The 17,945-nt window shown below is 44.0% G+C and overlaps 1 protein-coding gene across 1 annotated transcript in view; it reads left to right on the top strand.

Moving 5' to 3' along the window:
• Nucleotides 1-17,945, top strand: part of LOC115471572 (T-complex protein 1 subunit epsilon-like) — a 69,893-nt gene that overhangs the window by 18,664 nt on the left and 33,284 nt on the right. Inside the window, 3 exon segments of the mRNA XM_030205236.1 lie at nucleotides 2,130-2,173; nucleotides 2,176-2,321; nucleotides 6,054-6,203. Of these exon segments, the coding sequence (XP_030061096.1) occupies nucleotides 2,130-2,173; nucleotides 2,176-2,321; nucleotides 6,054-6,203 (340 nt within the window).

Here is a 17,945-nt window from a genome sequence, read left to right as displayed (position 1 = left end):
AAGGTGTGCAGGTCCAGCCTCTGGTGAAGGTCGGGGCGTGACTTCGTCTGTTTTATCAGGGGTGGACCCAAATTACATCAGATCAGTGGGTGCTGGAGGTCGTTCGCGACAGTTATGCGCTCGAGTTCGAGCACCTGCTGCCGGATCTGTTTCTTCCCTCTCTTTGTCACTCTCGAGTCAAGTTAAAGGCTATTCAAGACTCTGGGTCGCTTAATCCAGTTGGGGAGCTGTGGTACCCGTTCCTCAGCACGAACTGGGAATGGGTGGTTGTTCCATTTACTTTGTGGTGCCGAAGAAGGAGGACCAGTTTCGACCCATTTTAGATCTCAAGAGGGTCAATGGGGCGCTCAAGGTGCCATCCTTCCGCATGGAGACTCTGCGCTCGGTCATAGTGGCTGTTCGTCAGGGAGAATTTCTCACGTCATTGGATCTCACAGAAGCTTATCTGCACGTGCCGGTTCAAGAGGCCCATCACCGTTTCCTTTGTTTTGCTGTTTTAGGGAGGCACTTTCAGTTTGGTCTGGCAACGGCTCCACGCACCTCCAAGATAATGGTGGTGGTAGCAGAGGCAGGGAATTCTGGTGCATCCGTATCTGGACGACTGGTTGATCTGGGTGAAGTCTCGGGCTCACAGTGTGGCGGCGACTGCTCAGGTGGTCGCGTTTCTGGAGTCGCTCGGATGGGTAGTGAATGTAGTCAAAAGTCAGTTGATCCCATCACAGGGTCTGGAGTACTTAGGAGTGCGGTTCGACACGGCAGTGGGTTGTGTGTTTCTGCCGGATTCTCGGGTCGCCTCTCTTCAGCAGCAGGTCCGGCTGTTAATGGCCGTTCAGAGTCTGACGGTTCGAATGTACTTTCGGGTTCTGGGCCTCATGGCAGCGACAGTAGAGGTAGTACCATGGACCAGGGCGCATATTTGTCAGCTTCAGGCGGCTCTATTGTCCCGGTGGTCTCAGGTACACAGTTTGGAGTTGCGGTTGCCATTGAGGGGGCTCCTCGGCGCAGTCTCCAGTGGTGGCTGTGCTCGACCCATCTGAAAAAGGGCATGCAGTTGGAACCTCCTCAGTGGGTGATTCTGGTAACGGATGCCAGTCTGCTGGGCTGGGGAGCTCAGTGTCTCGGTTGGTCCGTGCAGGGGCTGTGGTCGACGGAGGAAGCTCAGTGGTCTATCAACCGGTTGGAGACGAGGGCAATTCGGCTAGCTCTGTTGGCGTTTCGCTCACGTGTGGTCGGAAAGGCGGTAAGAGTCATGTCCGACAACGCGACAGCGGTAGCGTATAGAGATTCTGGCTGGTGTGGCGGCTGTTCCTACAGCTGTTGTTCTTTGTTTTTTCCATCCCCCAAGGTAGAATTAACTAACTTTTATTGCTGAGGCTCTGAATATTTATAGCTTAATCACTAAATCTCTGCTCCTGGGATGGCTAGCCCACTGGAAGCTGCCTAAAACGTTCTCAGTACATACTCATTTCAGCTCAGTGGACCACCCCATATTCATCTCAGGGTGGCCTGGGCCACAAATTGCTTTCTATTGCTCAGGATGAGATTGGGAGGCTTGCATTACCTCACGTTGATTCTTTGGTGGCTTCAGGCATTAAAACAAAACAAAAAAAAAACACCCTGCTGGTGGGAGGTGGAATGGCCTTAAAGGATGTGCAGGATGGGACATTGGGGTCTTTTTGACCTGCTCTGGCTTAGTTCCCCACTCTGCTTACCACGGAAGCATAGTGTGGTCAAGGCCAACGGCTGCTTCCAGATTCAGGTCCAGGTCCATACAACTTTTTAAGGCTGCCATTCCCAACCCTGTCCTCAGGGCACACTTAATCCCATCGGGTTCTCAGGATATTCACAATGAATATTCATTCGTTGGACTTCTCGTGCGTATTCATTATGGATATCCTGGAAACCAGATGGGACTAGATGTGCCCTGAGGACTTGGTTGGGAATGGCTACTTTAAGGTTTAAGTGGCAGCTCTTACTTGCTATCAGGGTCTGATTCTGGATTCCTCCTTGATTTCTCCAGATGTGTCCAGAATTTTAAAATATTCAGGGGCATGTGTAATTTGCTCAGTGGTTCTTCAGATTTTGTAATCTCAAGCATTAATCTGGTTTTTGGTCTGCTTACATTTTAGAATCAACCGTTGTCATAGGCAGATGGCAGAAATTGCAGTAAATGCTATTTGACCGTCGCAGATATGGATCGCAAAGATGTTGATTTTGAACTAATCAAAGTAGAGGGCAAAGTAGGAGGCAAGCTTGAAGACACTCAGCTTATCAAAGGAGTTATTGTGGACAAAGATTTTAGCCATCCACAGATGCCCAAGGTATGTGATATTTTTATTGTCATAAGTAAGGGTACAAGCTCTAATACAAAAAAGTATTAAAACTTAACTAGATTCCTTTTGAATCTAGAAGCCAGCTGTTCAGAACTTTCTTTTCTGTGCCCTCAAGTGTAATGTTACTCCTTTTTAGGGCCTGATTTTTTTTTTAACTCTGGTTTCTGATCCCCCTCCCCATTCTGTGTCTATAAAATAATACTTCAGTAAATTGGGCCCTTCTCCACCATGCAATGAGTTACCATCTCTTTTAGCTTCATGTGCCACCATAGTCTAGATCCACACCAGTTTCTCCATTTCATTGTTCTGCATACTGCCCTTAATCTCTGTTCTGTAGTCCTACTGTTCCTCATCCCCATACCCCTCTGGCCGGCCAGTTGGTTTGATGTACCTCCCCTTTTCATTGCAGTCTGATGCTGCCAATGAACAGTTCTCATCCTGTCAGGTCAGTCCATATGACAGCTAAAAACAACTTCTAAGCCAGGCTCAGATCTCACTGAGCTGGGTAACCAGCAAAATGGAAAGAGGGAGGGGGACATGAATTAGTGCAGAAGCTTGTCATATGAGCAACAGCTCCCTTAGTTCCCCCTGCTGAGATCAGGTGGAAGCTGAGGGTATTCCGTTCTCTGAGCCACAAAGGCTTTAGTAAGTTTGTACTAATACCAGGGTACAAATTATATCGCTGTGATATGGTGAGACAAATTTTATGTCGGGGGAAACTTTTTTTTCACTGAGAGTGGTTGATGCCTGGAATGCCCTCCCGAGGTATGTGGTGACACAAACTACAATAGAATTCAAAAAAGCATGGGATGAACACAGAGGATCTCTAATTAGAAAATGGATGCTATTAAAATGGGGGTGGGAAGCCCTTAAATAACTGCATATGTGTTGTTGTCAAGTGGTGCTTAGATGGCAACTCAGGCTGTGAAGAACTACAGCTGGTGCCAGGCAGACTTGTATGATTAGTATCATACGTATGGCAATTCGATTTAGGATGGGTTGGGGAGAGCTTTGACAGTGCTAGGCAGACTTTTTGGTCTTTGTCCCGCAGATGACAAGACAGATTCAGATAGGCTGGAGTGGGCTTCAACTCCAATAGTTGGGATGTGAGGACAGTGCAGGGCAGACTTCTGCGGTCTGTCCCAGAAATGCCAAAGAGATAACGTTATGAGCAGGAGGCTGCCTTAACCCTTGTCCCTGAAGAAAGAATACTGAAACCCGCGGCGTCGGGCATGTTCAGGGAAGGCAAAAGGTTGGAGATTTATTTTCAGACACAAGGAGATATTGGACACAGCATAAAAGTAACTCGGATACAGCATGACTCAGATAAGTGTTCATTAAATATTTAATATTAATCGCCTTAAGATATCACTGATATTGATGAACATTGGTGCAGGTTACATTTCTTTGAATTGTACATAAGGGTGATAGGACATTGTTATATCATTTGAAGAATTATACCAGTCTGCTAGCACTTATTCGGTGATTCACTATGAAATAAATGAGTAACCCGATGAAAAGAAGTGCTACACCACTAAGCAACAGATATTTGTTGTGTTTTCTATAGTGGTAATATCTGAGGGTGCTCTCAAATAAATTACAAAAGAAATGATAAAACTATTTAGGTTTATTATATCCTGGTTATAGTAGTTTGTCACCTTTGATTTAACTACCAGAGATTAGAGGATACCTAGTTTTGATTCGAAAGGGAGACCATGAGCAGTTATTTTATCACAGTGCTGATGGATATCAAATTATTATGTGGTAAGCAATATCCAAACATGTAACCAAAGGTTTGCCTACTCAACTCCAATGTATCATCACGTGCAGAAATAATTTTTTCTTAAAGACCTCAGCATGGGTACACAGCGACCTATGTAATTTCAATGTCGCTTAAACATGCCCCATATCATCACTGGTCTTTTTTTTCTTATGTAAATCATACATTTTTTTACTTTTAAGACTTTAAACTTCATTACATAGGTCGCTGTGTACCCATGCTGAGGTCATTAAGAAAAAATTCTTTCTGCACATGATAATGATACATCGGAGTTGAGTAGGCAGACCTTTGGTTAAATGTGTTATTTATCACATACATACATTTAGTTTAATAATGAATTGATAAAGTTCCAAATCAGCCTGCTCAACACCCATTCTCTGCCTTCGTTTACTATGTTACTATGTAAATTGGAGCAGGGGTTGGTGCTATATGTTGAACAAGAAATTGAGTCAAACAAATATTCAACAGGAAACTGATTGCAACATGGAATCCTTATGGATGAAAATTCCATGTGTAAAGGGAAAGAATACTAGTTAGGCTATAGTACCACCCTTCAGGACAGAACAAACACACAGATGATGATATGTTAACAAATTAAGGCAGCTAACAAATTTGGCAACACTAAGATGGGTGATTTCTGTTATCCACCTACCCAGTCAGTTCATCCCAAGCCAGTTGGATAGAGAATTTGTGGCCCTCAGCCTGACTTGCCTAGAGTGTGTACCTGCAATCCCCAGCACTGTCTGTGGAGAAAGCCATGTTGCTCATCTGTAATAGAGGTTCTCCATAGAGATCAAAGGAATGCAGCCACATCCCCCCCCCCCCCCCCCCCCCAATCCACTCCCAAAAAAGGGAAAAAACTTTTGTGTGTTAGCTCTGATACAGACTGAGGAAGAATTCACAGAAGCGGGTGGCAAGGGAATGCCTATGTATGCTCAAAGGGGCTCATTCAAACCTTTGAGCTATTGGAGGAATTCAGCATACGTCAGATGTTACCTGGTGCTGCATTCCCTGCTGTTTGTGGAGAAGCTCTGTTACAGGTAAGCAACAACACACTCTTTCCCACCTTCCTTCCTACCATGTTCTGTCTCTGTTCTCTCCTCTTCCTCCCCCCCCCCCCCCCCTTAACCTGTTGTGGCATTCTGGGTCAACCACAGTAACAGCGGTCAAAACAGCAGGAAAGGCACATGGGACCATTTCCTCACATTCCACTGCTAGCTTTGCTTTTCTTGCCCCTCTGATGTAAACTTCCTGCATTGAAGGGGTGGAGCGAGAAGAGCTATCAGTGGCATGTGCAGGGAAAGTGTCCCACCTGTCTTTCCTGCTGTTCTTAGCGCTGAGATCACTGCCACAGACTTAGGCAACAATCCTGGTGGCAGTGGACAAGAGGGAAAGATTGCGCTTTGAGCTGGGATGCAACAATCCCAGCAACAGCTACCGAGAGAGAGATTGGGGTTAGGGAGGTGCCATGTACTCACTGATGTTTTGTGTATCCCTTGTTGGTAGCCTGTGGTTTATATGAAAGCTCTAGATCACTTATTTTTATTAGCAAACCAATACTCTAACAGGTGATCTTCTGAGCTCCCAATTTAGCAGTAAGATTGTCTAATATGAAAGAAGTAGATTACAACAAGAGGAAAAATACAGAATACATATTTGGCTTCTTAAGGTGGTATATCAAATGCATTACCCATACCCATATGATTTATGGGTACAATTCACCCTGTCAACTAAGCAGAAACTTTTGGAATTTGCAGAATTTGTTGGTTACAAGTTGTATTGTCTAAAATCTCAATAAGGTTGAGAAACAAGAAGTTTGGTAGCAGCAGCTGAATCTGTGGTGCCAAGGTGAAAGTTTAGGTACTGTGACAGCCTGATGCACAGGATTTGTTGAGCCTTGCTGTAATATTCAGTTGGGTTTCATTTGCTTATTTCTCTAGGTAGTAAAAAATGCAAAAATCGCAATTCTTACCTGTCCATTTGAGCCACCAAAACCAAAAACAAAGCACAAATTGGATGTGACTTCTGTGGAAGATTATAAAGCTCTACAGAAATATGAGAAGGAGAAGTTTGAAGAAATGGTTCAGCAGGTCTGTAATGCTTCATAAGCTGTTTACTTAATGACATTAAAAGTATAAAATTACTAGTCTCTGTACCAAATGCTTGAAGTTTAACCTGGTTACCTGGTGTATATTTTTAATTTCAATACATTTGCATTGCATTTATTTAAGCAAAATGTATATATAGTTATAGTTGTAATCTGTTTAGGCAACAATGTTATGTAGAGGAAAAAATAGTGAGAGTAGCCCCTAAATAAGAGTAAAAGGAAATAAAATGCGCAACCCTTTTTTGATTCATTTTATGATGTTTTGTATTAGCACACTTTCATTTTTGTGTGCACTAAAAATTGAAGGATAATATACTAAATGAGAATTGATTTTCTACCTACACATTTCCTAGGAGGGAAAAATTGCGGGGACAATATGAGGAAGAGGATTGTACAAGAGGTGTTGAGAGCAATTATATGATATGCAGCAGTTTCCAGATACTAAGTCTGGAGGCCATGGAACAGAAACTGGAATGTGTATAAGGGAGTATGTGAAAGATAGAAAGCCTATCAAGGAAGTGTATAAAACAGGAACAATGAAGTGTGGAAGAGAGAAATTCCAAATTGAACTCCCCTCTATAGCTTGACTGATAAAAAGCTTCATATCTGTGTAACCATACTTAATTGCAGCAGTAGTAAACCTTTTTAAAGAGTGGATTATTTGATTCAAGGATCTTATCTAGAGGCTGTTTTTTATTTATAGAGCCATAGGAGTTCAAGCAGAGAGTGACAGGTATATAGAAATAGTTCCACAGGGGAGAGTAGCCCAAATATTTGTTTAACCTGTTTTTCTTTTCTGCTGTTTACTGATTGCTGTATAAGATATTTCAGCTGGAAATGGGCTAGTACTGCTAGGTTGAGATTTCACTGCCACTAATCTTGGATTGCAAACCCTGGTTGATCTGTTTTTTTGGAATGTATAGTTTGCAGGTGTCTGAGCACATAAAATGTGTTCTCTTGAGCCAGCAGGTGGACATCTGTACACATTATCCAGTTCGAGTAAAGGTTGAAAGCCCACTTTATTATAGAAGTTATTAAAACTATAAAAGATTTGACTAAATGAATCATGTAGTTATATACAAATGTTGGAAAGGGAAATCATTTGAAGAGAGCAGAATAATCATTGAAACATTGTTCTAATATGGAGTATCCGAACCCATTTTTGTTATGAACAGTTTACAAGGTACTGTAAAGTATATATAACTTTTTTGTGTATCTGGGTTGTGGTTTTGTTCTGCTATTTAGTGCATTTTGGATTCTATTTTTAGTTGTTGCTTTGTCCTGCTAGGTGAGTGAGTCTCCCTACCAATAAAAGGAGGCAGAGAACAATGATAACTTCAGCAACATTATCTGGAACATGCTGATGTTTCTCTGCCTCCAGAAGATGATGCATTTAGTACTAGTACAGCAGAATTTCTGCAGAGTAGGCCTTGTTCCCCAGGGTGCAGTCTGCAGCAGCCCTTTTAAGGTTGAGCCCATGGTCAGTGTTGGCTCCCAATAAGTTTATAAAGTGTTGTGTAGATCAGTGGAATACTTTTAAAATGAAAGCGATTAGAGAAGTATTCAGAAGCAAACATAAATTAGCTCTTGTTCCAGAAATTTCCTTAAATCCCATAATAACTTAAGACCCTTCTAATATTTGGTGAAGAATCAAGCTATTTTGTATAAAGTGAATTTGAGTCAAAATGAATATGCCAAACAGTGCTGCTGAAAGAACTCTGGGATAGTTAATTGAAAGCTACAGATTGAGGGAAGGCTATAAGAAAATGTCAGTGTGTGAATATCCTTTGGGGCACTGTGAAATACCTCATGATAAAGTGTAATCTGGTACCACCACCAAGGCATGCCCTCAATCGGATCATTCTTCCAGTCGGTAACCATGAGTTCATTAGTAAGACAGCATGGTCCATGTAGCCTGCTCTGTAAGATGGAGTTGTACCTGCTGCTTCATGCAGTATGTGCAGTTTACATCCTGTATGCCTGATTTTGAAGTCATTTTGTTTTGTTTGGATTCTGTCCTCTAGCCCATGGTTCAAATCCCATAAGTACTCCTTGTGATCTTGGGCAAATCCTTAACCCTCTGTTCCAGAGATCATCAACCTTTCTGTGAAAGTATTTCCTGCCTTTTTGTTAAATATTTGTTACATTTGTACCCCACATTTTCCCACCTATTTGCAGGCTCAATGTGGCTTACATAGTAACTTGCACTTTCATAGTTCAAGCTGGGGTTACAGTATACATAGAGGCATATTTTCAAAGCACTCTATGGAACTTTGGAGGGCTAAGTGCTTTGAAAATATGCCTCACAAATGCATTAAAACAATACAAACATATAATACAATACAAAAAACACAAATATAAATTCCCAATGCCATAATTTTCTTTCACCACCTACTAATTGCAGAGACATAATTATTCTCCAAGGACAAGCCGGTTATATTATCACAGCTGGGTGATGCCATCCAGCGGAGCCCAGTGTGGATGCTGACTAGCGAGATTAACTTAGAACTTTCTAGAGTGTCCCACTGCGTAAGTGCGGGTTCCTCAGTCTTCACGTTCACCTCTGTGTGTATTTTCTCTCTTGTTTGTAGTGGCTTCCCGTGTGGGTATTTTTCTCTTTCCCTCCCCCCCAGCTGTTAAGGTTTCCTTTCTTTTTTTTTGCAAATTGCTAGGCCCTTTTAGGCTGGAGCACCAACCTTGATTTGAACGTAGTCCCTTTTTACTATTCTGAATTGAGAGTTTAATTTGGCCATGATTCTTTTCTCGATGTCCCAGAAGACCCCCCCCCCCCCCCCCCCCCCCCCCCGGTGGCTTCAAAAGATGCACCCAATATAATCAGGTGATTTCCGTGATGGACTTGCACTCTTGGTGCATCGGGTGCCTTGGGCCTAACCATGAACCTAACTCTTGTTCTCTCCTGTTGAAAATGCAGTTGAGGACACAGATATAAGGTTCACAAGATTAAACTTGAATTCTCAACCAGGTCACCTCCACCTCTCCTTCCCTTAGTCCATTCTCTCAACCCTCCAACCCCTGCCTCCTTTTCTGAAATCACTGAAGAGGAAACTACATATCTTCTTTCCTCCTCGAAACTTACCTACCTGTGCCTCTGATCCTATTCCCACCCATCTACTTAACACTATCTCTCCTACTGTCATCCCTTTTATATCATATCCTCAAATCTTTCACTTTCCACTGCGACTGTTCCTGATGCCTTCAAACATGCTGTAGTCACACCACTCCTTAAAAAAACGTTCATTGGATCCTACCTGTCCTGCCAACTATCGCCCCATCTCCCTCCTCCCTTTCCTATCCAAGATACTTGAACAGCACGTGCTGTTCATCGCCGTTGCCTTGACTTTCTTTCATCTCAAGCTATTCTTGATCCACTTCAATCTGGCTTTTGCCCCATTCATTCAACTGAAACAGCGCTTGCTAAAGTCTCCATCTGTTCCTGGCAAGATCCAAAGGTCTCTCTTCTATCCTCATCCTTCTCGATCTATCTGCTGCTTTTGACACTGTTCACAGCCTACTCCTTGATACGCTGTCCTCACTTGGATTTCAGGACTCTGTTCTTTCCTGGTTTTCTTCTTATCTCTCCCAGCATACCTTTAGTGTATACTCTAGTGGATCCTCCTCTATTTCTATCCCACTGTCAGTTGGTGTACCTCAGGGATCTGTCCTGGGACCTCTTCTCTTCTTTTCTCCATCTATACTTCTTCCCTTGGTACTCTGATCTCATCCCATGGTTTTCAGTATCATCTTTACGCTGATGACTCCCAGATCTACCTCTCCACAGCAAAAATCTCAGCTGAAATCCAGGCCAAAGTATCAGCCTGCCTGTCTGACATTGCTTCTTGGATGTCTCAGCACCATCTGAAACTAAACATGACCAAGACTGAGCTTCTTATCTTCCCCCTAAACCAACCTCTTCTACTCCCCCATTCTCTATTTCTGTGAATAACATTCTCATCCTTCCTGTCTCATCAGCTCGTAACCTTGGGGTCTTCTTCAACTCCTCCCTCTCCTTCTCTGCACATATTCAGCAGACTTCTAAAACCTGTCGTTTCTTTCTGTATAATATCACCAAAATTCGCCCTTTCCTTTCTGAGCACACTACCAGAACCTTCATCCACAATCTTATCAACTCTCGCTTAGACTATTGCAACTTGCTTCTCACATGTCTCGCACTTAGCCATCTCTCCCTTCTTCAATCTGTTCAAAATTCTGCTGCATGACTAATATTCCGCCAGTGTCGTTATGCTCATATTAGCCCTCTCCTCAAGTCACTTTACTGGCTTCCTATCCGTTTCTGCATACAGTTCAAACTCCTCTTATTGACTTACAAGTGCATTCACTCTGCAGCTCCTCGGTATCTCTCCAATCTCATCTCTCCCTTCATTCCTCCCCGGGAACTCCATTCACTGGGGAAATCTCTCTTATCTGCACCCTTCTCCTCCACCGCTAACTCCAGACTCCATTCCTTTTATCTTGCTGCACCATATGCCTGGAATAGATTTGCTGAGCCAGTATGTCGAGCTCCATCTCTGGCTGTCTTCAAATCTAAACTAAAAGCCCACTTTTTTGATGCTGCTTTTAACTCCTAACCCTTATTCACTTGTTCAGAACCCTTATTTCATCATCCTCACTTTAATATTCCCTTATCTCTTGTTTGTCCTAATTAGATTGTAAGCTCTGTTGAGCAGGGACTCTCCATGTTCAGGTGTACAGCGCTGCATACGTCTAGTAGCACTATAAAAATGATGATGAGTAGTAGTAGAGAGCACAGGAGAGACTTTTTGGCTTCTCGAAGATGGGCACATCAATATCGGCAACGGAAACATCGACCTCAATGGCTGCCAAGACTGCAACATCCACTGGAAGTGCACCAGCATTGAGAAGGTCTCCATTCCTTTCAAAATCGGGTGCTGTTAGTAGGCCCTGGGACCAGTCAGCATCGGACCCAACACAGAGGACACATACGGGTTTGATGTATTCATCAGTTCCAAAGGACCACAATGCTGAGCATCGCTGGTACCCAAGAGGCACTGGGAGGAGTGTTCCCTGTTTGGAAGAGGTGTCTATGCGCAAGTCTCCAGGCAGCCAGGACCCCACTACTGGTTCAGCATGGACTCTTTCTCAGGCTTCTTCAGTGACCCCATCTTTGCCAGTGGCCTACCTTTGATGAGCGGTTCTGAGCCATGTTCAGGGAGGAGCTGGCTCAGATGCTGATGCTGCATACCGTTCGGGCATCAGGGGTGCTTGCCCCAGCTGTGGATCAGCCTCAGATTCTTCCTGAGGTTCCATCCATACCTGTCAGAGTTTCTTGATGCTGGCACTTTGCAGGGTATCAACATTGACACATAACAGTACCACTCTTGATGTCGGGGGGAGAAAGCTTCCACTGGAGGAGAGGTAGGGCTGTATCTCGGCACTCTTCAGGACATGGTTCCACTCATCCAAGGTAGGCACAGACTCAGCCTAGTCTGAGTATGGTGAGGAATCTGAATGGGACAATTCATGGCACTCAGAGGACCCTCATTACTTCTCGGAGAGCAAATTTTATGGGATACCTTCTGATCCCTCTGTACCTGAAGGTCTTTCACCGGTTTTGTCAGGGAGATGGCTTCTGCCATACCATTTAAGTTAAAAACAGAGGAAGAGCCCAGGGCAGTAATGTTAACTGTCCTGGACTGAGGCTCGCCTCCTAAGGAAGGGGTCATGGTACTGTTGCACCCTATTCTTAAAGATGAACATAAGAGTAACCATACTGGGTTAGACTAGTGGTCCATCTAGCCCAATATCCTGTTTCCAACAGACAAGTTCCTGGCAGAAACCAAAATCGTGGCAACGTTCCATGCTACAAATTCTGGGGCAAGCAGTTGCCTTTCCCATGTCTGTCTCAATAGCAGACTATGGGCTTTTCCTCCAGGAACTTGTCCAAACCTTTCTTAAACCCAGACACGCTAACCGCCATTAACATATCCTCCGGCAAACAGTTCCAGAGCTTAACTATTCATTGTGTGAAAAAAAATATTTACTCCTATTTGTTTTAAAGGTATTTCCATGTAACTTGTGTCCCCTAACCTCTTTAGCCTTTCTTCATATGGGAGGAGTTCATCCCCTTTATCATTTTATTTGCGCTTTTTGAGCCTTTTCTAATTCCGCTATATCGCTGTCGTTTTTTGTTTTTTTGAGATACGTCGACCAGAACTGAACGCAATACTCGAGGTGCAGTCGCACCATGGAGCGATATAGATGCATTATGGTATTTTCGGTCTTAAGCACTGGCTAATTATGAATTTCCCCTCTAATGCAGATATCATATCCAGAAGACTCGCAGGTTCAAGAGGGCTCAACTGCCACACCACTCTCTGGAAGTCGAATCCACCCTCAAATGAGCTAGGATGCCCCCAGGTAGAGAGGCTTGGACACTAGACTCATTTGGGAGGAAACCTTATCAGGCCTCATTGCCTACATCCACTCCTACCAGCTCTTCGTGAGTCTGTACTTGCACTCTCTGGTCCAGAGCACACTTACTCTTGCCGATTCTGTCCCTCTGGAGCAGGTTGCAGAGATTCGCCAGTTGGCCGAGATGCAACTGGAGTGCAAAAAGTATCAGTCCAGGGGCGCACATAATTCTTTTGACGGTGTCCAGAATCTTTGCCATGACTGTAAGGATGTGCATACTCTCATGGGTGCATTCCTCTGACCTGGAACCAGCAGTTCAGGAGAGGCTAGTGGGTGTTCCTTGCTATGGGGACAACTGGTTTGGAGACAAAGTGGAAGAGGTTGCTGGCCTTATTTAAAAAAATAAAAAAAACAAACATTAAGACACTATCCAAACTCGCTCGGCACCCTCTAGCTGCCACTTCCTCCTCACTAAGGTTTTCCATTGAGCCAAGGTGATGACCCTACTACTTTCAAAGACATAGGTTCCTGCTGCCTTCCACTCTGCCCCACAGTCCCAAGGCTGGCTCCCCAGTCAAAACAAGGGATAAGCTTTTGACTGGCTCCAGTCAAGCATAGCTGCTGTCTGACCTACTTGTAGAGGGAGGCTGAACTTTTTTCTGTCTAAGGTGGCCCCTTGTAACCTCCAACCGGTTGGTTCTTCAAATAATCAGTCTCTGATTTTGGCGTCAGACCATCAAATTGACCCCCGAGTATGTTGTCACTCAGCTCTCTTGATTGCAAAGTAAAGATGTCTGGGTCTGGCAAAGGGGTTTCCTTTATACAGCAATAGTAAAACATGTGCCGCGTCTGAATAAAATCCCCTGGCCATCTCCTTTTTCTGAAATCGGATGAATATAAAATTTTGAAAATCCTTTATATATGAAAATATAAAGTTAAGAATTGACCAGTGAAGATGACGTAATGCTCACTGTTGAAAGATGAAATCATTGAGTTGCATTGCTGAGGTCAAAAAAAATCTCAAGAATTATTGAATAGCTTGTTGAATATATATTAATTTGTGGGTGACTCTTTTGGTTCATATATCACTCGGCTCTCAGCATAAGCAGGTACTTGTAGAGGAGATCTCCCCTCTTCTCCAGGCCAATATGGTTGAACCTTTGTCACCAGGGAAAGAAGGAAAGTATTCTATTCCAGGTACTTCTTGTGCCCAAGAAGATGAAGGATATCTTCCCTCCTAGACTTAAGGGCCCTGAACAAGGATACTTTCCTTGGACACACTCCTACAAATAATTCAGGCAAACGATTGGCTATGCTGTCTGGACTTAAAGATGCCTATACCCACATTTCGATACTTCCCAGTCATGGGGTGGTATCTCAGTATAACACTACTAGTAGTATCACATACTACCCTTTGGCCTCACATCAGCTCCTAGAGTGTTCACCAGATGCCTAGCAGTTGTAGCAGCGTACTTAAAAGACTTGGAGTGTGCATGTTTCCCTGTCTGGTCAAGAGCACATCTCTGGAAGGGGCAAAGTCAATGCGCCTAACTGTTCGGGTGTTACTACTAGGGTTCATCATAAACTACCCAAGTCCTACCTTCACCCATTCCAGTGATTGAAATTCATTGGATCCCTGCTCGATACATTGCAGGCTCAGGCTTTTCTCTCGCAAGCAAGAGTGGAGACATTATCTACTCTGGCCTCGCAAGTCCGAAGCAGCAGGCAGGTCATGGCACGGCAGATATTGAGATTGATGAGCCATGTGGCCTCAATGGTGCATGTCATACCCATGGCACAGCTCCATTTGAGAGAGGCCCAGTGGTCTCAAATGGCTGGGAATCTAACAGATGTCATCCAAATTCCTCCAGAGTTCACTCATTCCCTGCTCTGTGGAGAATTTGACTGAATTTGAGTGTGGGAGGATTTTGTCGCTTCAGAAGGTGCTAACAGATGCATCCAACCTGGGATGAGGATCTTATGTGGATGGACTTCATACACCACACCCAGGGTACTTGGTCAACTAAAGAAACAGATCTTCACATCAACCTCCTTGAGCTCAGGGCCATTCTGAATGTTCTAAAGGCTTTCAGAGATCTGCTGCTGAACCAAATTATCCTGGTTCAAGCAGACAACCAGGCTGCAATGTTCTACTCCTTTTGTCAGGAAGCGGTGGGGATGTGACAGTGGGCCCTCCTGCACTGAATGGAAATTTGAGCCACATATCTAGCTGGAAAAGAACTGCCTGGCGGATAGACTCTGCAAGCGCACAAGTGATTTCTCAATATGGGCGTATCCAGCAAGACCTAAGTATGGGGTACCCCCTCAGTGAATCTTTTTGCCACTCATCTGAACAAGGTTCCTCAGTTCTGCTCTAGTCACATGGCAGACTAGCATCAGATGCCTTTCTCTTGCATTGGGGGGAAGGCCTGCTATATGCGTACCCTCTAAAGTTCTCTCATACAGAAGACTTTGAAACTCCAGCAAGATGGCAGAACTATGTCCTTAATTCCTCCATATTGACTGAGGAAGATCTGGTTCCTACTACTTCTGGAGTTATTCTCCAAAGATCCGTGTAGAGTGTTTTCTGACTCTCACACAGAACGAGGGGTCTCTTCTGCATCCCAATCTCCAATTCCTGGCCTTTTGCGGTTTGGATGTTGAGGGCATACAATTCAAATCCTTGGTTCTGTCAGAGGTTGTTTCCCAGATCTTGCTGGCTTCCATGAAAGATTCCACTAAGAAGTGTTACTCTTTTAAGGGAAGGAGGTTTGCTGTCTGGTGTGAGGGCAAGGCCTTAGATCCCCTCACCTGCCATTCACAAGAATTACTTCAGTACCTTCTGCACCTTTGTGGTCTGGTTTGAAAACTTGCTCTGTAAGGGTTCATCTCATGCAGTTAGTGCTTATCACCAGAAGGTAAGCCCCATCTCTGTACAGCTTCTAGTTCGCTTTATGTGAGGTTTGTTAACAACCCCCCCCCCCCCCCCCCCCGTCAAACCTCCAACAGTGTCCTCACCCAGCTGGCTCCTTTTGAGCCGCTTGATTCCTGTTATCTGAAGTATTTGACTTAGAAGATTTGTATTTCTGGTGGCAGTTTCAGCGTGCAGGGTCAATGAGCTTCAGGCCTAGTAGCTGATCTACCTTTACACTGTTTCATCACAATAGAGTAGTTCTCCACACACATCCTAAGTACCTTCCTAAAGTAGTGTTGGAGTTCCATCTTAATCAGTCAGTCGTTCTTCCAGCATTTTTTCCCAAAAGCACATGCACATCCTGGTGTGAGAGTACTTCATACCTTAAGACTGCAAGTGAGCCTTAGCCTTCTATTTAGAGTGGATTAAAGCCCATAGACGGTCCACCCAGCTTTTTGTAACCCAGATAGGGAGTTACCATCTGCAAATGCAACAATTTCCAATTGGCTAGCAGATTGTATCTCCTTTTACTTATACCCAGGCTGGGCTAATTCTAGAGTGTCATTTACAGGCTCATAATCAGAGCCATGGTTATGTTAATAGCCCACTTGAGATCAGCCTCTATAGTGGAGATTTGCAAAGCTGCAACATGTTCATTTGTCCACGCATTCATATCACATTACTGGCTTGAGCAAAATACCAGATGTGATAACCAGTTTGGTCAGACAGTTCTGCAGAATTTGTTTGGTGTCTAGAATCTAACTTCACCTTCTTAGGCCCAGTTTTGTCCTGTTCCAGACTGCACCACCACAACTAATATGTAAATAGTTTCAGGTTGATTGAATTCCAGATCTCAACATTTCAAGACCATATTGTCCTAGCATTGTTTTTGGTGAGCCTGATAGGGTTTCTAATTTGTGAGAATACAACAGCCTGCTTGTCCTTGAAGAAAATGAAGTTACTCACTTGTAGCAGGTGTTCTCCAAGGACAGCAGGCCAAGTATTCTCACCTAAGCTCGTGCGTCTGGTAGGAAGGCACCAGTGCATGCATGGTTGGAACACTACTTGAAAGTTCTACACGTAGTTCAACATCTGCAGTGGGCTCCGTCAGATGTCACCACATCTGAGACTACTTGACCTGCTGTCCTCAGAGAACACCTGGTACAAGTAACTTAGCTTTATTTACCCAACTCTTGTTTCAAAGCGGTGTACAGGTTGGGTCCCTGTTTGCAGGGCCCTGCCAGGACTCAAGGAAAGGAAACTTACAGGTAAACCAGATTCTCTTTCCTGCTATACAGATTTGGTAGATACTTTAATCCTAAGTGATTCATGTTTTACAAAGGAATATTCACCAAATAATGAAAGCGGTGATTGAGCAGTCAAAAACCTTTTAGTTTCTTATTAATTTTTGAATATTTCGGTAGTTCTTTCATGTTGAAAGTGTAGTGTGTGTTGTAGATCCATGAAGCAGAATCCTGTTTGTTCCAAACACATCCCTTTTAGACAAGGAGAATGAGAAATGTGCATAGATACAAAGATTTACAAGGCACTATAGTAACAGCCTTTGAATGCTGGTTCTGTATTTATGCTGTGTTTCCTGTTTACCATGGGGTGTCTGTGAGCCAGGGGCGTATCTGTAATGGGGCCAACGGGTGCCTGGCCCCCGTACATTTGGCCCTGGCCCCCGCTACCGCCACCCCCCCCCCCCCCCCCCCCCGTGCCGCCAATGGAAGCCTATGGGGGGGGGGGGCAAAAATAGCCCCCACACTTCGGGCTCTGGCCCCCCCTACCAGGGAAAGTCAGATACGCCCCTGCTGTGAGCTATTGTGTGCTCATATGTCTGGAGTCTAAACCTTCATGGCAGCCCTTGCACACGATGCTGTAACAAGCACATACTGCCCATGTTAGAAGATAGCTGGGCTGGAGAGAAGGCTGATATGGTGAAGAAGGGATATGAGGACATGAAGGAGTGCAGTGAAGGTACAGGACAATGATACACATACCATAGGAAATGTTTTGAACTGCAGCTAGTAAATAGTCAAGTATTTTAAAATGGTTCTTTTGAACTTATCTGCATTAATAGACCTAACAATCTACCCTGGTGCATTGGATAGTTCTTTTGAAGCATGTGACATTTTTAAAGAAAATGTCAAATCCCTTTTTTTTACTTCCAGAGGAAGCAATAAATACTACTACTACTAAACATTTCTAGAGCGCTACTAGGGTTACGCAGCGCTGTACAATTTAACAAAGAGAGACAGTCCCTGCTCAAAGAGCTTACAATCTAATAGACAAGTGAATGGTCGGTCCGATAGGGGCTTATAGGACGCTTATAGGATTCTTAAGTATACTGCTGGCTCCCTTGCTCCATTTTGTTAAAGCAAAATATTTTTTCCATAT

The sequence above is a fragment of the Microcaecilia unicolor genome, chromosome 1 (assembly GCF_901765095.1).
Source record: "Microcaecilia unicolor chromosome 1, aMicUni1.1, whole genome shotgun sequence".
Classification (NCBI taxonomy): domain Eukaryota; kingdom Metazoa; phylum Chordata; class Amphibia; order Gymnophiona; family Siphonopidae; genus Microcaecilia; species Microcaecilia unicolor.
This window is presented reverse-complemented; position numbering and strand designations above follow the sequence as displayed.